The sequence below is a fragment of the Haemorhous mexicanus genome, chromosome 2 (genome assembly GCF_027477595.1).
Source record: "Haemorhous mexicanus isolate bHaeMex1 chromosome 2, bHaeMex1.pri, whole genome shotgun sequence".
NCBI classification, from domain to species: domain Eukaryota; kingdom Metazoa; phylum Chordata; class Aves; order Passeriformes; family Fringillidae; genus Haemorhous; species Haemorhous mexicanus.
In genome coordinates, this window is record NC_082342.1 from 89,373,067 (window position 1) to 89,394,418 (window position 21,352).

General features: G+C 41.4%; 1 protein-coding gene across 2 annotated transcripts in view; it reads left to right on the forward strand.

Annotated features, from left to right (window-relative positions):
• Nucleotides 1-18,843, forward strand: part of CYFIP1 (cytoplasmic FMR1 interacting protein 1) — a 75,161-nt gene extending 56,318 nt beyond the window's left edge. For both annotated transcript variants that reach the window (XM_059839432.1, XM_059839433.1), the window contains exons 24-31: nucleotides 1,454-1,597; nucleotides 3,152-3,242; nucleotides 11,650-11,780; nucleotides 14,066-14,138; nucleotides 15,271-15,365; nucleotides 16,486-16,724; nucleotides 17,626-17,773; nucleotides 18,228-18,843. In XM_059839432.1, coding sequence (XP_059695415.1) covers nucleotides 1,454-1,597; nucleotides 3,152-3,242; nucleotides 11,650-11,780; nucleotides 14,066-14,138; nucleotides 15,271-15,365; nucleotides 16,486-16,724; nucleotides 17,626-17,773; nucleotides 18,228-18,392 — 1,086 coding nt within the window. In that variant the 3' untranslated portion in view covers nucleotides 18,393-18,843. The remainder of the gene's footprint in view (nucleotides 1-1,453; nucleotides 1,598-3,151; nucleotides 3,243-11,649; nucleotides 11,781-14,065; nucleotides 14,139-15,270; nucleotides 15,366-16,485; nucleotides 16,725-17,625; nucleotides 17,774-18,227) is intronic.
• Nucleotides 18,844-21,352: the final 2,509 nt, after the last annotated feature.

A 21,352-nucleotide genomic window follows, 5' to 3' on the forward strand; every position in this document is an offset into this window, starting at 1 on the left:
ATAAATCTGTAGTTTATCAGGACATTCATCTGCAGGGATGTTCTTAAGGTTTTACCGGTTCTCTGTGCTGTCTTTGCCCCAGACCTCATTTTTGTGTGCAGAGAGCTATGGAAATGCACAGGTTGTACTAGAGGGATACAGCTTTAGCTGTCCCCTGGTGGGACACATTTGGAGCTTGGCCTTTTAGCCAGCTCTGACGTAACAGCAGGACTGTGTTATGTACTAGGATTCTAATAGTTATCCAAGTGTCTATTTTAGTTGGCATTTAGAAATTTTAAGTTTCTAAGACCTCAGTTGGAAACTGGTGTTTATATAGAGACATAAAACATAAATAAAAATGTGCATATTCTATTCTGATTGTGACAAAAGATGGTTTTTAAGTCCTTTTATGAGAATAAAATCCTTCCAGAGCTTGGTAGATTTTTCTAAATTGAATTCCAACTAGCTTAATGCCATGTGTTTACAGTATCTGATGTTGACTTGCATGGGTAGTTAGGGCAGGATCTGCATTAAAGGGAATGTTTTTCCTAGAAAATCTTCTGTTACAGCTGTGTGTGAAGTTGAAAGTTTAACAGAGTGATGTTTTCCATGTGTGTTTTAGAGAGAATGAAAATTCAAAAAACTGAAGGGAACACAACAGTCCCTTCTGTAAGAAAGGTGGCCAAGATTCCTGCTAAAATTAAATTTCAGGGTATTAGGAGAACAACCCACTTGCAGAAATGGAGGATGCTAAGTTAGCCAAAACCTCTCTAATCTGCAGCTTGAGCAACCAGTTCCTAAATCCTCACATCACATCAGTCTGTACAGCTGTGTTCACTTTCATGGAAGTAAACATGACTATGGCAAAGCACCTGGTCCTATTTATACAAGACTTGAAGAATTTCTATGAGGTTGCATCCCAGACTTAGATTTGCTTTGATCTTGTGTACAGTGCAGGGGTTTGAAAAAGAAAGATCCTTGTTAATTAGTTGCAGAGAGCAGTAGCTGAAAAAAGCTTTTATTTTTTTTTTCTGTAGTTGAGTACTCAGAGACTTAACACACCTATTATGAACAGAAAATTGAAGTAATTTCTTTCAAGATGTTTTGCACACAAAATAGAAGATGTGCTTTAAATTCAGGGATCTGGACATGGCATTGACTACTTTTACCCTTTTATGCTTGTGTAAATCGAAAAGTACAAAAGAGAAAGTATTTGTGTCTTTATAAATGATAAATAGAAGATGTCTGCTTGAAAAAAAAGTGCTCACTAATTTGTCTCGCTGATAGATTTAAGTTCCTGCCTTAAGAGAAACTCCCAAAAGAGAAACTGTGTATTTAAACCCCTTTCAGAGACAGTGAGATACAAAGTTTATATATCAGTTTTAATGTGCTTTAAAATGACATTTAAATTACATTATTATTGAGATACAGGCAGACAAAATTTTCATTAATCATATCTGTTTTCTTGTTTTAGGCGTTGAATTTGGCATATTCCAGCATTTACAGCAACTACAGGAATTTTGTTGGTCCCCCCCACTTTAAAGTCATCTGTAGACTTCTTGGATATCAGGGCATTGCTGTGGTGATGGAGGAGTTGCTGAAAGTTGTCAAGAGCCTGGTATGCTAATTGTCCTTATTTTTCTGCTAGTCCAAATGTTTTCTTATAGGAAATGTCTCAAGGAAAACAAAGTGAAATTGAGATCCTGGATAAAAGTAATTAAATAGCTTCCATTGAAATTTGATATAAGCTGTACTTGACAGTACCCAATGTCTTGTGTGAGCAATATAAATTACTGCCTTGGTGCCCTCAGCAGTGTTTTGAAAACTTTGGATTCTTCATTGGAGGTTCATGCAATTTGTGGTGACCTGAGCTGTTAGGGGCTAGGTAGGCTCTGGAAAAGAATGGGTATTTTAAATTAGTTGATATCAACTTAAAGACCATACTGTAGATTCACTTCCTTGATTTTTTTTTTTTTTTTGACAACCGCTGTAGTGTGCTTTCTGCTGGCACCTAACTTCAGGGCTCTCATTAATAACATCACTGATAGATGACTCCTTAATAACAGAGTTTAACCTCTGTGCTTGATTAGCAGTGCTGCTCAGGCCAACTTTGAAGACAGTACCCACACAGCCTGGATATCCTGTGTTGGAAAGGACCTTCTTTGTAACTGGGAGGAGGTTGAGGTGCTGGCTGGCTGTTTGCTATACTATTAGAATCTATAAATACAGCCACAGTGCATTGCAGTTAATTTAAGCCAATGAAATTATATTTTCCTCCCTGTTGTTTGTAGGAGCATGCTGCCAAAATAATCCAACTGTCCCAGGGAAAGCTGTGGTATTCATAATCGTACTTCAGGCACTTGACACATTTGGCAGTTTGTTTACAGTAATTCCCACAATGTTCTAAGTACATTTCTGATGTTCTAGAAAGGCTGAATCCTGCTTGAAAAGATGTTGTAATTTAATCTTCAGGGAGAGAGGAAAAAACACTCATGTTTTTCAGGGTTTGATTGTCAAGTATTAGTTTGCTGTGTTTTATGAGAGAGGGTTTTTTATAACTTATTGGTAAGTTGTCTCAATTCATTAAAGGTGGCATTGAACACTTGGTCACTTCTCAAGAAGGTTAAAAGGCCTGGGGAGGGTGTCCTGCCAATGCCTGATGCAGATGCTCAGATGTAGGGGGACAGAAACTAGGGAGAGGTGTCTAGTGATAGGAAGACAGGCTGACTGGAGGCTGGGACTATCTCAACTGGTATGACCAGAAGAACCAGTTTGGGCTGTTTCAGCCATTCCTAATCATAAGGGCTTTTTTCGTGTTGCTTTTGAACACATTCAGATGCTTTTTGAATGGTTTTGAAAGCATTCAAATGCAACTTTTTAACCAAAACCTAAAAGTTAGTTAGACACTAAAGAGTCTGTAAGAGAAAAACATGTTTTCCTTTTTTACCTTCCTGACCTTAGCAGTTGTGCTACTCTTCTTGTAGCAAAGATGGCTAATGCCATGTGAACTTTTTAAATTTGAAAAAGTTGCCTTTTTAAATATGATGTCTGGCAGATTTAAATGCAAGATTTTTAGAACTGCTTCTGTTCATGTATAGTTTGAATGGAGTTTGTTGTAAAGTTTTGAAGTTCAACAGCACTGACATGTTTACATACATCTGTTTTCTCTTAGTTACAAGGGACCATTCTTCAGTATGTCAAGACCCTAATGGAAGTGATGCCTAAGATTTGTAGGTTACCAAGACATGAGTATGGTTCTCCAGGTTAGTTTGTGTTTGATGTTACCTTTGCACCCTTAATAAGATGATACTAACCGCTATCTTCTGAATCTTGCAGTCTGTCTTTCCCTCCCTCCTTTTTCTGCTGATAATCAGATTTTAGCCTTGCTTTGCTTTTTTATTTATTTTTTTTTCCATCAAAAGAATCATTGAATGCTATACTTTCTGGAAGTACTTAATGAAGTTTTTAGACTTCTGTATGTAGGGCAAAAGGATGACAATCTGTATAGAGACAGCCTTATGACATAATTGATCTTGAGCTGGGATGTCCACAATAGTTTCTGTTTCTTGTCTTTCTCATAAGTGTGTTGAGCTTTTGCCTCAGCAAGTTAGCTTCTCACATTTCTTCTGTTTAAATGTCTAATTTAGATAACCCAGTTCTCTGGAACACCCTCTATTCCCTTCTCCTTTGCCCTCACCAAATGCAAGATAAAAGGAGTGATACTGCTGGGAGGTAAACTGGTCCTGCCAGAATAGTTATGTCTGAGGCTTGTGTGGGGTGCATCTTAGCCTCTCAACAGGAGGTGTGACAGTTGCAGAAGAAGAAATGGCATTGAGAGCTGCTTGCCACTATGGAGAAATAATTGGCTAATTAGTATTTATCACATTGTTCACTGAAATTCTGAATCTGCTTTCCCCTTCAAAATATTCCTCCTTCACAACTTCTAATTAACACAAATTAGTCCTTCCATGTGCCACCCACCTCCTGAGTTTATTTTTCCAGAGTCACTTAGTTTTATTAAATGCCACTCCAACTGGAATGAGGTTGGGTTTTTTCTGCTTCCCACAGCTTGCTTGACGTTCATTACCAATGTTAAATGAAATTGAGGTCATACTAAGTGTTTCCTTCCTGTTTTTCTCCGTGGAGCATGGAAATGGATGAATCATGGTAGTTAGGAGTATAAAAATAATCTCTCTGAGGCTTTTATTAGGGTCTGACCGCAAAAGCAGTAGGTATTCTCAAATATAGATAATGCATCAGCAGGATCTGTGATGCTACAGGTGACATTAGGAAGCTTGCCAGAAATCCTCACCTGTAAGGGCTAAACATTTGGCAGGAGATGCCTAGGGATTTTAGGATAAACCTTTCTCTTAAAGTTGAAAGACAATCCATTCTATAGGAAAGGCAGAACTTTACTGGTGCAATGGTAACAAACTACTTTGACCTCATATTTACTCTTCCAAAAGAAATGCCATTTATTTAGATGCCTGCTGTACCAAGAGATCAAAGCAACTCTGGGTTTTACAGTGGAATATCATACTTAGTTTTAGAACTGGACTGGATATCAAAACCCCACCTGATTTTCTGCTCCTTTACTGCCCCTGTTTCTGTCAGGTTTTGTCTTAACATGTGTGGTTTTCCTGTTCTGAACTATTTCTAGCAGAGGACACATAATTACCCCCTGGAGAGTCTCTTCCAAGAAATGCAGAGAGAGCCTTTATAGCACTGTCACTCCGTCTCTCCCTTCCCTTTCCAAGTCGCCAGACAGAACAGCTTGTGGCAGATCAGGACACTGCCCTGGCTCTCTCACATCAGGGAAAAGGTGCCCTGTGCTCTCTGACACCTCCCCATCATGGAGCTGTCTGCCCTTGGAACAGCACTAGCTGATGAAGGAAAATGTTCTCTGTGGTGAGGATGTGCTGCAGACTTTACCCTTCATTGGGAGAGGAACTGCCAGGCTGTAGAAGGGCATGTTCAGAGTGTGCTTCCTTTGAGTCACTGTCCTCTCGTTTCTGTGCTAAATTCTCCTCTTCAGCAGTCTTTGCCACACCTTGTTTATGTGTTTTTGTCGCAGAAGATGCAAGCCAACACACCAACTGTTGTCTGTTCCCCCCTCTGCCTCCAAAGGCTTCCTCAGAAGTTGTTAGTTGTAGTAGTAAGGTGGGGTATGTCTGTGTGCTGCTTCTGTTCTTTCATAACAAATCGTTTAATAACTTCTTTATAACTGGCACAACCTACATATACAGACCAAAACTGTGATTCCAGTCTTTGGATGAAGTATGTAGATTCTCATCTATCTTGATATAACATGCATTTATTAATTCAGAATTCATTTCCTGAGTCCATTCTCCACGTGCAAAGTGATTTAAGCACACTCAGTAAGTAAGCCTCTAGCTCTTTCATGCACTTCAGACTTTTCAGTTGGAGAGTTTTGTTTGGACTCCACTGATTGCAATTCCTTGGGCCCTTCATAATCAGCATTCTAGACTTGTGGATTTCTAAATGGTGATTTATTGCTGCTAAAAGGAGCAGGGTACAGACAGTGGCATCAGAGTTGTTCAGGACTCCTCTTTGCCAATGGGTTTGTTTCCATAGGAACAGTCTAAAGCAGTGGGGAACTTGTTCATCTTGTAGTCATAAAAATATTTGTCTAAAAATACATTAAGCATAAGGATTTTTAAAGGGACCTTTTAAAGTTGCTAAAGCTCTTAAAGGAATATTTGCCTTGTAAGAGTTTAAGCTTGAAATTTCATCTTGGAGGTAACAGTTTCTTCTGCTATTTCTTGAGTATTTGAACCTGTCACTCCTGCTTTTAATGAATGAGTATCCTGCCACTCTGAAGTGTCATTGAATACCATGAGGAAAAGTAGTTTGTCAGCTCTGCTGTGAGATGAGGCTTTTGTCACTGGTATACCATCCCACCAAAATAAACTTTTTGAAAGATCAATGACCTTAGCAAGATACAAACTTCATGAGAAGGGAGCTAAATTGTGTATTTTTACCTAAATGTAACATTTCCATGTTTCTTCTTTAAAAAAAACATAACAAAATCAAATCAAAGAAACAGAACACTCAAAGCTGATGCAGGACAAAGCACTTGTTATCCCAGGCCATGACCTCTTGAAGTCCCACAGGTTGGCATGGCAGTTTGGGGAATCCCTCCAAAGCCCTTTGCCACGGGCTGCTGTGTTCCCATCCCTCCCTGGGCTGATTGTGCTGCTGGCAACGCTTAAGGAGCTGTTTCTGCACAGCAGTCTGGCAAAAAAGAGTCTTCCACCCCTTCTTTTTCTGGAATATTTCAGGTCAGAGTCTAATAGGAATGGGAGCAAGCCTGGGCTGGGAAGCATGGGGAAGGGCAGCAGTGGCTGGAGGCTGCAAGGGAGGCATCACTTGGGGCATAGCAATTCTACCTGTTATCCCAGGTTTTTGATCAAACTCAGGAAAGGGGGAGAATAATTCAGGTGAGGGCACAATGAAGTCCACATTAAATGAAGGAAATGTATTCACAGGTCTTCCTGAAAACTTTCCAGTGGAGAAGGATTTGGGAAAGCATCACGGACTGTTTGAAAAAATTTAGGGGAAACCCAGATCAGGGCTTTAAGAATTCATTAGATATACAGAAAAATAGAATATTTCTTTCTAGCAAAATAAACACAGTGCACAGGCTCCATGGTCATAATTCCTGGATACATGAATATGCTTAAACCTGATGAATATTTCCATTGAAGGGAATGAATGGTAGCTCTGTTGATAGGCAGAGTTAACGATGTCTCTGGTAAGCCAAAGAAGTATTTGGATGCAGCATTTGAATGTCTCTATCACAGTGAACAGAAACTGAAGGTCATTATAGCACCCAGTTTCTTGGGAGCAGCTTTGCTATTGCAGATTAGTAGATTTTATTTGATAATAGTCGAGTCAGTTCTTTGCAGAAAATAACCCAAAACACAACTAGACCAAGAATTACAATCAAGATCCAGTTTGTTTGTAAACTCAAAAATTCAGTTTGAGAATTAATAGCTCAAATTTGTCCTAATCTTTTAGGTACCAGAATTGTTGTAAGCTCTGGAACATGTTTGATTTTAGTCTGCAGGTGTGAATTGAAAAATGAAAGGTGACCAAAGTGAAGGAATCCAACCAGCTTTGAGTTGCATGTGTTGATTTGCTCTGATTTCCTAAATTAATCAGTGTACAGACTGCACAGCTGAAACTTGGCATCTGCTGTTTAAGTGCTGTTGAGATAGGATTTTGGAAGCAGAGAGGGAGCCTAATCCTTTACTAATCTTCTGTACTTTACTGGGTCTATTCTATATCAACAGTCTTTGCTTCTGTTGAGATCTGTGTAAATCAGAAACTGGGATTATATAATCAATTATTATGGCACCTAATGTCGTCCCATCTGCAGGAATAGAGGGATTTAATAAAAACTGCATTCTTGGAGAGGAGGAGCTAAAAACCTTGATTCATTTACCTTGCAAAGTTCTGTGTATATATAACTAATTCATTAACTTATGAATTCCACCCACAAACAGAATTAGAGGAAGAAGGAAGGTTGCAGGCAATTAAGTGAAATTAATTTTCCTAAGACACTTGTGCTTTTTCCAGGGCTTTAGTAGGCATGCATAAAAATTTTTCATAAAAATAACTTCTGTGTAATGTGCACAGAAGTGTAATTTGGAATGGCGTTGCTCAAGCATTAATGAAAACATGATGATGTATTTCTGCCACAGGACTCCACTGGGGAGCCTGGAGATTGGTCTTTCATCAGAAACAGCCTGGGTAGCTCCGTAAATTTTCTTCCGTTTTGCTGGTAAATCAAGCTCTTGATCTAAAGGGAATCAGTACACATTTAGAGCACCTGCATGCTAAATACTGGCTGTCAGGTTTTCAAAATAATACGACAATTTGTTCATGAATGTGTGTGGGTGTGCATATTTATATATCTGTGTATGGAGATTGAGGTTTGAGTGAAGAAATAAGGAACTTTGTTAAGGACTTTGAGAGGAGCTCTGTCACCTGGACTGACTGTAAAAGACAGTAGGTAATTTTTATGGTATGAACCTCATAAAGCCTCTTTGACTTTTACTATCCTGCTGCTTTTGGGTGGACTTAATGTCTCATTTTGGTTTCAGCCACACTTTCAGTATGAGTCTCTTGCTTCTGGTCACAGTTCTCTATGCTACTCCTGTTTCTCTCTGTCCCATCCTACTCTATATTTGCTTCAGGTGATGTGGGTTATTCTCAGGATTTCACTGCCCATGAAAAAATATTTCTCACCTTTCCAGATGTCAGCCTTTTTTCCTGAAACTCCCCACAAAATCCACAGGCTGGGTAGGGAATTGAATGGAGTTTGAAAACCCTATTCTTTCATGACATTCCCTGTCATGACCAATTCTTGTTTCCATGTTGCAGCAGCAGTATCTTCCTTGCTGTTCTGCTCAGCTTATGTTTCTCACCAAGCTGCTCCCCACCCACCCCACAAGCTAAAGGGAAGAGCGTGTCCATGGCCACGCATGTCACCAATATCCTGTTTGCTTGGATAGTGCTTTCTCTCCATGGTGACCCTGTGGAGAAGTCCACAGTTCCTCATGGTGTTTCAGGCAGTCTTCCAGACCTTCTGTTGGTTCACACAATCTATGTGTATGTGGCACAGATCATAAGATATCAGAAACACGGGTAGATGTTCTAGTTCGATTTCTTCTATGGCACAGACTTAAGTCCAGGATAACACATCAGACTTTTGTTTGCAGAAAGTCTTGGAATGAGGAAAGTATTTGACTTCTTGCAGTTCATCCTCAGAAAACCTTCCTTTCTAGATGTGGAAATCCTTTCATCAATAGAAACTAAAGAAAGTTTAGGTTGTGTAACTAAAACACATGGAAGGTTTGTGATAAAGCTGATTTCAGTTCCCTAACTTTGCATTTTCTTCTTAGCATCAAAACATTTTTGGGGAAAAAATTTCAACCTTTTCACTCTGATCTTTAAAATAGGAGTCCTGGTATTCAGCACTGCAGCATCCCATTGCCATGGTGGGCAGGTCTGTTTAAATGGCAAACACCAAGTGTTCAGTGCTCCTCACACACCTGGGGATTGTGACTGGCTGGTATCCTGCAGTGTTCAGTGAGCACTGACAGCCTTTCCCACAGCTTTTCCATTCCACAGTCCCTGCATTGAGGGGAGGTGGGAATTGGTGATGTGCTGGCATTGTTTGCTTTTTAGCTAGTTGTAAAGGTGTTACCTCTGAATAAATAAAGCTCAGCAAGCACTCGCTACATCTGACCTTCCTCCATCAGTTTTTCAGTTCTGTTTTTCTCTGAAGTTACCAAAGTACTAAAGTTAGGTCTGAAATTCACCTCCAGTGAATACATGTGGGAACTCTCATTTACTGCCAGTTTTCTATTGACAAACAGTTCTTTGAGATGAAACAGAGCCAGCCGTGCATCCCCTCATCATGCACTTTACACATGCTTTGTGTTACTAATTGTAATGGAGTGAGGCTTTCTGTACAAGTGTGTGAGTTACCTGCCTAATTCTTTCCTTCACTGTATGTTTTCAAGTTCCTCTGTGTCAAGTTTTGAGTGAGTCTTGGATCTTCAAAGAGACAAGAGCAGTTGTTGGTTGCTGTAAAGTTGTTTATTGCTGGAATACATCAGTCTCGAAGGCGAAGAGTTCAGAGTATTAAAGTTGCTGCTAAAAGTTTTCTGGAATAGAGTCACAATGTCCCGAGCAGAAGCAGCAGCAGCTCCCACACCTTTTTATTATTTCCTTTTTTTCACCTCAATAGAGGGGGATTTTATTCGTAAATCATCCGATCAACTAAAACCACGATTCTAAAACAATCTTCCTGCACCTATCCGAGCTTGATTCTAATGTGCAGAAGTAGTGTCAGTTCTTACAAAAAATCTACACATATAATTCTGTCTGTTCTATCTAGAAATGCAAGCAGTGTTCTGCTATGTTTTCATTATGTCTAGAGCCAAGTTAATTTTGTGAAAGGTAGCACTACTGAACTTTAAACTAAGCTTTAGGGCTTTTTACTAGCTAATACAATTTCTTAAGGCACTTGAGATATATTTCTACTTACTTAAACTTACGCTCTTACTTCATGTCTGTGTGGCTTAATATATTTCAGTTTCTCTTAAGGCTCCAATTCAATCCCTGCATTCCTTTCTCTCTCTGAGGGACTCAGAGAGGCTTCTATTTCATGCATTCCAGCACCTCTGAATTTGAGGAATTTCCTTGGAAGAGATACGCTGCAGGCTGGGTTTCATGTTTGTGTGCTCCCTTCAGCCATTGCCTCACTGGGTAGATAGCCAAGTATGATCTCCTGCATGAGAAGTGTTCATCAGTTGTGTCAAAGGAACTCATGGGAAGGTGGTGAAGGGGGTCTGTGTTCTCTTTCCTTGTCTTTTCTCAATTGCTTTTGATGCACTTGGGTGGGGATTTATCTTGGGGATTTATCTGGCTTGATTCAGTGTAATGGAAATGAATTGCTGTGTGCAGCATGCAATTTGAAAGCTTTTTATGATACATTTTCTTCTCAGTCAAGTGTTTTGGTGGCTTTTTAGAAGGGACGGGCTTGTGCAGAAAGATGGAGAAATGCGGCTAAGAATTATCTTCCAAAAAGCTAAAGAGCTGTCTGACCTACTGTAGTTCCTACTGCTCTTCCTCTCCCATCCTGCTTGAATCTCTGAAAGATGACCAGGAGCTGCTGAGCCTGTGGTGTCTTGGGCTTCTCTCTAACCAAGGGACTGTGCAGCCTTTCTGGAGCTGGAGGGCAAGGACTGGAAGTCCACCAGCATGTTATGCATCACCGTTGCTCAGGAGAAGTTTGATGCAGGTTTATGTAAACTATGTGGGTTTGAAAATCATAATTTTAGCTGGTTTTTAACACTTTTGCAAAACTTTGACAGAAACTGCATTCTGGTTGTGCTTGTCAGCAGGATCTGGTGTACCCTTGCCTGCAGAGCTTGACTTGTGATCTCTGTATTTGCTTTGAGAGGTCACAGGTCACCTGTGGCACTGTCAGAGTTATAGCCTGACTACCCTTCTTCCCTGGATCTGAGCTCTCTGCTCCTTGCTGGCTCTGTCATCCATGAAAATAGCAGCTGTGAATCGAGTGTATCAGTCGTGCAGCAAGTTGGGGGACAGTGGCTGGAACAGGTCTTGAAGCAGATGAGAACTCTTGTCTCTCTTCCTGCTCCTGGGCTTTTTTTCTTACCTCTTATACTGGCTGCCTTTTCCAGGAGGGAAAAGTTAGGCACTCCACTTTGCATGATTTATCCAGTTAAAAAGGTCAGTGCACTGGTTTAACACTTCATAATCTCTGAGTTTTAATGCATTTAAATGCTGCTCCTTTCAGTTTCCTCTAGGCTGCATGTCTGGAGATAAAATCTCATGTGCTGATACATGGAGAGGGAAGTCTAAACCTGCACCCTCAGTTATTTGTATTCTCAAACAGTGTATGGAGGCACAATTGTGTGACCTTTGAATAGACAAAGTGGTTAGAAAAGGGCTTTTGAAGCAGAAACCAAAATGAATCCTGATCTCTGACTCTTATTCACACTGCCAGTATCTTTTGTCTGCTTTCCTGAGGTAACAGTGTGCCTGTGGGGTCATCACTAGATTAGCTCTGGCTTCTGAGACTTTTTTTCACTTCTCTTCTGATTTCAGGTATCTTGGAGTTTTTTCACCATCAGTTGAAGGACATTGTTGAATATGCAGAACTGAAGACTGTCTGCTTCCAGAATTTACGGGAAGTGGGAAATGCTGTCCTGTTTTGCCTCCTCATTGAACAGAGTCTGGTAGGTGCCTGCTGTGCTAGTTTAAAATCCATCTGTCTCTCAAAATGTACTCTCATATTTTTGTTACTAACGTCATCAATAACAAGGTTGAAATCTGTGAGTTTGCTGTTACTGATGGGCAGATGGGTGGGAACAGTTCCCTGCACCTCGCTCTCACAGTCTTGCAGGGGCTTTCATGTCTGTTAGATGCAGTGATGCCTGACTTTGCTGGGTGAGAGACGCTGCCTCTTGCGTGGTACCTGAGGATCTGACATTGCAATCTTCACCATAAATTGTAATCACACGTGGCACTCCTGCAGCCAGTCACAGTGTGGCCACTCTTTATGTCAGCGAGCTGTGCATCTGGTACTGCAGTATTCCTTTCCTGCATGTCCTTCCTGTTGAGGTCTGAAACATCACAAGGTTAACGTGGACATCCTTGGATGTCGTCCTTGCTTCTTGGATGGCTGACAGTGGTGCAGAAATCCACTCGTCTGTCCTAGCTTGAACAAAACTGTGAAACGTGTCAGTCTTTCAGCTGCTTCTGATATATCTAGAGTTTACCTTAGACTGTGTAAAACTGCCCACAGCTGATGGCACAGTGCTACAATTGATCTTTATCCCTACCTCCAGTTCGTCCAGTTTTCTTTTCCCACCCTTCTTCCGTGTTATTAATATTTACTGTTCAAACAAGATGCCCAGACCTGTAATTTCTTTGTTTTCAATACTTTTGGGTGCTTACAGAGGAAAGGTGGGCATTGATAATGGATCAGAACAGCAACAGGTGTGCTGGCTTCCCTTTCGTTACCTGCATTGAATGTTTGGGGGGGGGTGGGGTGTCTCTTCCTGCTGTGCATACAGGCACCCTGCCCGGGCTATGCAATCTCTGTGGTGCTGCTGAGGTTGGGCAGCATGCAGAAATCTTTGCTGACTGCAAACCAGCCACGTCATTTCCTCAGCAAGCTGGCTGAGGGCCTGCTGTTGGACAAAAATAAACCCTCACGGAAGGTTTCTCTAGGGTGTGTTAAAGCTGTCGGTGTTAGATAAGGTAACGAAGACAGGCTGTTCCTCAGGGTTCCTGCTCATGGTGTTAGAGGATCCCTCCCTCATGGTGGAGAGCAATTGTAGGGCCAGGGGACACACAGCAAATCTGTAGTCACTAATGGCACAGCTGAAACAGAATGAGAAGCTGGATTGCTTTGGATTCAGGCTGAGTGGCTGCGTGGTGAAAGGCCAGGCAGGGCCATCACTCCCTCCTGGGAGGAGTGAGGGTGTCCCAGAGTGACACCAGCATGGAGGTGCCTTCTTTGGGACACCACCGAGGTTACCCTTTCCAGTCACACACCCATGCTCACTGCCTCTCCTCTTGTTTTTGTCCTCAGTCAGGCCATGTCCCCATGTCCTATCATGTATTTCAATATTTTTTCATTGTGGTCATCCCTCATAAATAATTTAGATTTTAGCACAGTGCAAAGTGTAATTCTGACTACATCTGTGGTAGCGGATGAGTCTCATGCATTTCCCTGGTTGACATCAAGGAATTAGAAAAGGAACTGGAAAAGGCACATGAGCCTCCCAGCACGCTAGCCTTGCTAAGAGTACGGATGATGACCAACTTTTCTAATATTAGTGTTGAGGTATTACAAATTAGTAGAGCCTCTGCTTCAAAAATGAGGAGAGGGTTGTAGCAAAGTCATGCATCTGCTTCTGGTCATCTGCGTTTTCCCTGTGTGTACAAAGGAGCAAAGAAACAGGAGACAGATGTCTTCCTTTCCCCTGTCCCGAAAGATGTAAAATACTTCCTAAGACACGATTCTCTGCTGTTGTCATACTCACAGCCTGCCTGGCAGGGAGATGCTCCCACCACGATAAGCTCCCATTAGGATAATGGGTTGTGGCTCTGGTAAAAATAACCAGGCAGTGAGTCATCCTCTTCCCCCTTTTGTCTGTGCCGGAGCTGTCTGCCACTTTCCCACCGAAATTACTCATCCTCCATTAGTTTGTTTAATAAATACCCTGTCCTTTATGGACTGCCAGCGGAGGGTGGGAGGGGAATTGCTGGGGTTTCTCTGGCAGTACAGAGGAAGCTGGTGGAATGGTCTCTGGGAGCGATGCGTGCGGAGAGGCCGCGCTCGGAGCGGCTCCTGCCGCCGTGACAGAGGCCGGCTGCCCTCTGGTGTTCCTGCAGCGCCATCGGCCTGCGCTTGGAATCCCGCTCTGCCCTTGGAATCCCTTTGGGGGGGTCTGCTGTGCTTTGGGGATTGATGCTTCTGTCCTAAATGCCTCTCGTTTTCTTTCTGTCCCAGTCTCTGGAGGAGGTGTGTGACCTGTTGCACGCAGCGCCATTCCAGAACATCCTGCCCAGGGTTCACGTCAAAGGTATGGGCAAAGTGCAAGCACCTTCCTTGGCTGATGCTTCCCCCCTTCCCTTGCTGCTGCCGTGCCTTCAGTAACCACCTCCAGCCACCCTTTACCACAGCGCTGGTAATTACAGGACACAGGTATCACATCCAGGCCTGTTTGCCTGGCCGAAAAAACAAATGTTTCCTGGCAATGCTCTGTGCAAATGACAAGGGGAAGGGCAGGAATGCCATGACAGGGAAAAGCAGGATGGATGCCCAGGGCAGTATTATCCTGCTTTGTGGATATAGAGAGGGGCTTTTTTGAAGCTGCTGTTTAGCTTATACAATTGTCAGTTAAATGGGGTGTAGGGAGTCTGTCCCTGTGTAGGGAGCAAGTAAGTAAAACAAAGGGGGTCCCTGTCGATTTTTCACTTCCTTTTCACTAAACTGAGTGTGCAGTAGTGAATATTTGCAGGATTGCTTCCTATGGTATCTGCTCTCCTCATCTTTCATCATCAGAAAGTGAGCTGTCCCCCCTCCTCTTTGCCCTCTCTTCTTTCTGTGTTTCTCCTCTGTTTTCCATTTCTCACTGCTGGAGCAGCTGATTTGTTCTGCTTGGAGAAATCCCACCAGCTACAAAACTCTGAGAATATTTCCAAGCTCACAGTAGCTACTTGCATCACTGCATAAAACTAACCAGACCATTGTAAATGGTATTTTCCCATTTGCCAGAGAACATTTCCTACTTGCCAGTGTTGAAGAAGTGCCAGCTGGTTTTTAGCATTGCTATACACAAGATTGCATCCTCATTTTACCTCACCTTCCAGAGACAAACATTTTATGCATAAAGACAACTTAGTTGTCTTAGTACAAGTGGGGATCAAGTATCTTGGCAGCAGCAGCATAACAGAGCCTTATATTCTTCCTTGAATTTAGTTAATTAGATGTACTCTACTCCAAATCCTTCTTTCTGTTTGCACATGTAATGTAGCATTTTAAAATATGTGTGTATTTCTCTAAAAGTGCATTGAAGATTAACCAGCTATTTAATAGTTAAATTGCCTAAGAAGAACATTTTCTTTCTCACTGGATAAAGATTGTGTTAAATTAAGAATTCTCTTGGTTAATTGCAATTTATGATTGCTCACTTTTTTAAAATTTTCTTTCAGAGGGTGAAAGACTTGATGCTAAAATGAAGAGACTGGAATCAAAATATGCTTCACTACATTTGGTTCCTCTCATTGAAAGACTTGGCACACCCCAGGTAATCTTTCTCATTTGTGTCAGAGGCAATTCAAGACATGTCTGAGCATCAGAAAGCCTGTCCTGATAGCTCTGTCAGAACTTCAACCTGCACATCCAGCTTGTTTACACAAATGATTTTTATTTAGATCCATTAGTTTGGAAAAAGCTGTTAAAGCTTAGAAGTTTAAAACATTTGAGACTGGGGCAGAAGTGACACATTTGGGGGAAAATGCCAATTGGTATGTATGTTTACCATGGGATACCCTCCCAGTGTCAGGTCCAGCCTGGGAGCTCCTCCTGCAAATTCCACCAAAAGCAATCAGTGTTTTTTGTGCACATATATATATGTTTTTAAAACATTTTGTCACTCTTTCAGCCACTTAGAAACTCTTGGAAAATGAGCTGTCATTTGAGTTGAGATCTCCTGGAAACAATGACCAAAGAGAACATTCTCGAACTGCCTTTGCAGCTTCAGCACTGTTCCCCTTTCTCAGGGGTGAGGGTGCATTAATACCCTGCTAATCTTAGCAGTTTTCTAGTGGTTGAGATGTGAATAGTAGAAAGTAAGAGCAGAATGCCCTGAAGCAGAGTTCAGACTGCTTTTGTCATCGTAGGTGATGCAGTTCAGTAGGTGCTGCTGCACTAGGAGAGAGTTTGTGTGATGGCACAAGCTGGGACAAGCAGAAGCAGCATTCCTCCTATGGATTTTGTCTGAGCCTGTTGGTGCTCCTCTTTGGAGCTTTCTCATCTCCAGCAGCAGCAGCTGAGGGAGGTATGCAGGAGAGCGCATGCGGGAGCTACAGCAGAGCACTGAACTCTTTGGTTGTGCTTTCTGCCTCCATTCAGCCAAAGAATTCTCTAAACTTCCCTGAGATAAATCCAGGACTAGCATTACTGCAGTTAGTGTTACTCACTTTGAGTCTGTCTGCTTAAAAAGGATTTTACAATTTTCTCTGAATGTTTTTCCAGTGATCTGATCCCCAGGTTAGCAGTGCCTGACCTCACTTTAAGTCAGAAGACATTTCTCCTAGAATTAACTGCGTGAAACTGAAAAATTTATTGTATTAATTTTGTAAAATAAAATTTTGTGGTGAAGTGGCTTTTACCAGGATTTTACACTTTGTTTCTCTGCACTTCAGCAAATCGCAATCGCAAGGGAAGGGGACTTGCTGACCAAAGAACGCCTCTGCTGTGGCCTGTCCATGTTTGAGGTCATCCTGACGAGGATCCGCTCCTTCCTGGACGATCCCATCTGGCGCGGACCCCTGCCCAGCAACGGGGTGATGCACGTGGATGAGTGTGTGGAATTCCATCGCCTCTGGAGTGCAATGCAGTTCGTCTACTGCATCCCCGTGGGAACACACGAGTTCACTGTGGAGTACGTGCTGCCAGCTGCCTGCAGTGCCCCTCTGGGCAACAGTGCTTGGCTTGTCCTGTTGTGGCAGCGGGGCTGGAGCGGAGGCATTTCTGTGCATGTGTGCATGCCTGCAGGAGCCTAGGGCAGAACCAGGGAGAAGTGCTGCCATCACCACGAGGGGCTCAACATCCACGAACACAGATACTATTGTTATCTGTAGTGAAAATAACGCTCTATTTTAAGTATTGCTAGTGTATAGTGAATGATCCTGTGACAAACGGGCCCTAGCACGTGTCTCTCAATAGGGGTCGTGCCCCCATAGACACCAGCTGAAATGAAATAGCAGAATATTTGTGCATCTAACTTTAACAAGTATTTCTTCTCTGAATTTAAGAGCAGGAATGAGCATTTGGAATTTAACATGATTAACACGAATTAACCAGGAACTGTTGTTTGTTCTTAGTTTTGTTGCTTTTGGGAATATACTTATGAAAAATTCTTGAGATATAACATGCTCTTTACTGGGCGATTAGAAAATGGCATAGGACATTTACTTCCTTTCATGCCTGCAGCCTAAAGGAGCAGAGTGGTGTTGAATTCCTGCTTTGTTTTCTTTGCAAGTCTTGTTTCCACTGAAAATGAAATGTAATGCCACAGGAGTCTAATGGGGAGTAAATGTTTTTGGAGTAACTCGGTTATGTGAAATTCAAGGAGGAGGAGGGGAGTTCTGTTTTTTTATTAAGCATCTATTTGAATTGCTTGTGATATCTCCAATGATAATTAATATACCAGAGCTTTTGCTTTCCAGATGAATGTCTAACATATTTATTATTTAGTGAAGTGGCTGATTACTGAGTGTTTGCTGTGACTGTGTTTTGAGGATGTAGTTGAAACCTGCTCTGTGGTGTGTTTCCTGTTCCAGGCAGTGCTTTGGGGATGGCTTGCACTGGGCGGGATGTATGATCATCGTGCTTTTGGGACAGCAGCGGCGCTTTGACGTGTTGGATTTCTGCTACCACCTGTTGAAAGTCCAAAAGCACGATGGCAAAGATGAGGTTATCAAGAATGTGGTGAGTTGAAAACATCTGTATTTGCTTTAGTAATAAAGACAACAACTCAGAGCTGTTTGTACTCAGAGGCAGCGTAGATTTGGCAATCCTTTTTTTAGAATGAATTGCTGAAAATGAGGGCGCCAGGATTTTCAGAAACAAAAGATTAAGGCCGGAGTTGGAAGAGTGGTCAAGCAGAATTCTGATGTCAGAAATATATGAGATTTTCTTAATGCCTTCCATCTTATATATGTTCATTCTCAAAATGACAAGGCTGCTGTAAACTGAGCTTCTTTGTACCCAAAGCAGCACGGTCAAAAACCAAATTGCACCTTGTATTTCCACTGGCTTAGCAGTGCGAGGGAAACATTTGTAACATTGCTGGAGAGATGAGATAACAGCATTTGCTGGTTTTGTGGCCAAGGCTTTTCATATCCCGAGCTAATTCCTGTGTCTGTTCTTTTGATGTTTGCAGCCTTTGAAGAAAATGGTTGAGAGAATTCGCAAGTTCCAGATTCTGAATGATGAAATAATTGCTATTTTGGACAAGTATTTGAAGTCTGGCGATGGAGAGAGCACACCCGTGGAACATGTGCGCTGCTTCCAGCCACCAATTCATCAGTCCCTTGCCAGCAACTAGATTCTCACCTAACAATACTTTTTGCCCCTCTTTAGGCTAAAAGTGTGAGAAACAAAGCAAGAATCAAAACCCCCACCAACAGTTTTGAAGAATACTTTCATCTGCATTTTTCAGTATGCCTGTGCCATTTGAGTGGCACACTGTTCTCTCCAGTCTCCAAGCACAGTAACTGTATACAATCCATACTTATTTTTCTAGACTAAAATTTTATACACTTTGATTAAAAGCCTGTAAGATTTTTGAAACCTCTTTGCATTCCTGTCTGAGGTGACCATTTTAGACTGAACTGGTCTAATTTTCCTCTGAAGCTATAGAAATAATGGCTGTGGAGGGTAAAAAACGGTTCTGTAGAAAAAATTTTTAGAAATCAATGCATAATTGTTTGTATTAGAGCCTTAATTGCTTAATTTGCCTTTATTAAAAAAAAAAAGAGAAAAAACAACAAAACAAACTCTGCTGGTGCTTTGTGAATAATTTTCTAGTCAGTTGATCCTTTTTCCTCTTTGCAAATCTATTCTCAGAGATCAGTAATTATGGAAATGAAGGGTATTTAAGGTGTTTGTTTCAAAGTTATTTAACATGAAGGTGATTTATAGGATTCTAATCTTTTTACAAGGTGGAAGTTTGATTGATTAGAATGGAGACTGTTTACTTTTTCATAATGAGAGCTTCTAACACAGTTTATATTTTGGTTTGCAATATATACCTGTGTACCCAAACACGTTTACAAGTGATGAGGAATTCTTGTTTACAAGAATCTTGACTACAGTGATCAGGTGTAATCTATCCCAGTACATAAACTCTAATGATGCTAATCATTATTTATTATGGAAAGTATTTGTTAAATTTCACTTGCTGTATAATGCAAACACTGCATCAGTAAAATTGTAAAACTTTTCAACTACAGAAGTTGAATTTTAACACAAACCATTCAGCCAAAAGTAGTAACTCCTGCTTGCTTACTTCAAGATCCTGTCAGCTGGCTTTGGGATCAACCCTAACCAAGATGTTAAGATGGCCAAAACAGACAGAGACAGATAATTACATGTTTTACCCAGGATATGGATTTGTGGAGATGTTACTTGATCAGTGTTTCTAACCGACAGTGTGAAACCAAGAATGCATCCCTTTGAGAACCTGTTTTTCTTCCTTCCCTCTCAGAAGTTCATGGCTAGGTTACAGCACATCTTTTCTCCTGCTCAGCTCTTTCCAGGTGCTTCACAGCCATGGAATTGACTCCAACAGTGGGTAGAAATGAGCATCTGACAGAAGAGGTACACAGGAAGTGAGGAACATGTAGGTATTGGAGTGGCAGAGAACTCGATTTTGAGGAAAGAAATTAACTGAAATTTCCTCAGCAAAACAGGATGGAGATTTTCCAGGCAATCTATCAGCAAGTTTCCACAATCACAGGTTTCCCTAGTACATCTGTGCTTGAGAGCTGCCATTCTGGAGTGGTGTCTGTGGTGGTAAGAGTGCACACAAGGCTGCCCGGTGCGTGGGAGACAGAAGTCAGAAGCACTTGTGCTTTGTTACACCAGCTTGTTGCAGGATTTCTTTTACAAGGTGTTTTACAGATGATTTTCTTTAAGAAACAGTCTTTTAGTTTGCAGAAGGCTTTTGGTCAGCCAGATGCTTCCATGTGCTTCCAGCTTAAGTTAAGCAAATGAACAACTTTCCTAATTTGCTGACATCATCACTAGTTTAAGGATGTCTCATATGCCTGAGATTTTAGCTTGGCACTGGTGCAGAAATGGTTAATTAATAAAGCCTGATTTTGTTTAAGAACTATTTAAAAATAACTAATCATGATGTGAATAATTTCTAATTCTTACCAGCTAACTTTCAGCACTAAGAGAATTGGTTCCTTAACATCTTGAAACTGCTATTAAATACATATTTTAAGATAACTAAGGGGGAAAAAACTTAAGACAATTCAGACATTAGTCCTAGGAGATGTTTTTTTCCCATTTTTATAATGTAAATTCTTATTATTTTTCAGAAAGGATTATAGACTTGATAGGAGTTAAATGTTCTTTGCCTAGTATAACCTTTCCTACCTAAAAGGAAAAATGCAGCAAGGTGTACAAAAGGTATAACTTTTTCATTTCCAATTAGTTCTTAGCAAAAACATTTTTCTTGTTTGACACCTTCACCCCTCCTGTTTGTTATGACACATAAGAAAGGAAGGCAGCAGAATTTTGTTTCACACTTGGTAACTTGGGGTTTTTCTGTCCTAGGAAAAATCCTATTTTCTCTTAAACAGAAAGCACTACATCTGACAACATCAAGCAGTAACTATTAGTCTCTGTCCCAGGTATTTCCAACTTTCACATGCATAGTAGAAAGTTCTTATAAAAACTTCTTCCCTTTTTATTTTCTGCCTTTACTAAAGTGAATTACCACCTACCTGCCCCACCCCTCTCTTTTTTTTTTTTTTAAGCAATGTCATCAATGTTTCATTTTTTTTGTTCTTTTTGAAAGTCTCAGGGTTGCAGCAAACAAAACAGCAATTCTGTGAATTCAAGCTGTAACATCAGGAACACAGAACAGGTCTGCAGAGCCAGGGCAGCGTGGTGCAGCACAGACAGAACCTGACCTCTGTCACAGAAGAGGGAGCAGCTTCTTTGGCTACTAGCACTGAGATCCTTCCTTCTGCATAAATTGTCATAGCAGGAGCTACCATCTCACTTATCCATGCAGAACACAAGCTCCTGCCTTCCTTTTTCTGCCAGCTTGGTACTGTGCTTTGGTAAAGTTGATGCAAAACCAGCAAGTTTTGCATACAGCTTTACCTAACCAGTATTTTCAAAGGATCAGCTGTGCTTGGTTGTAGCCTTCCCTTTTCTCTTTTACAAACTAGGACACGAGTAGCTGCTGCAGCTCCTCTTTCAATATGGTTACAGTCACTCCATGGTCAGTCAGGGCACAAGTACAAAGGATTCAGGTTTGCTGCAACC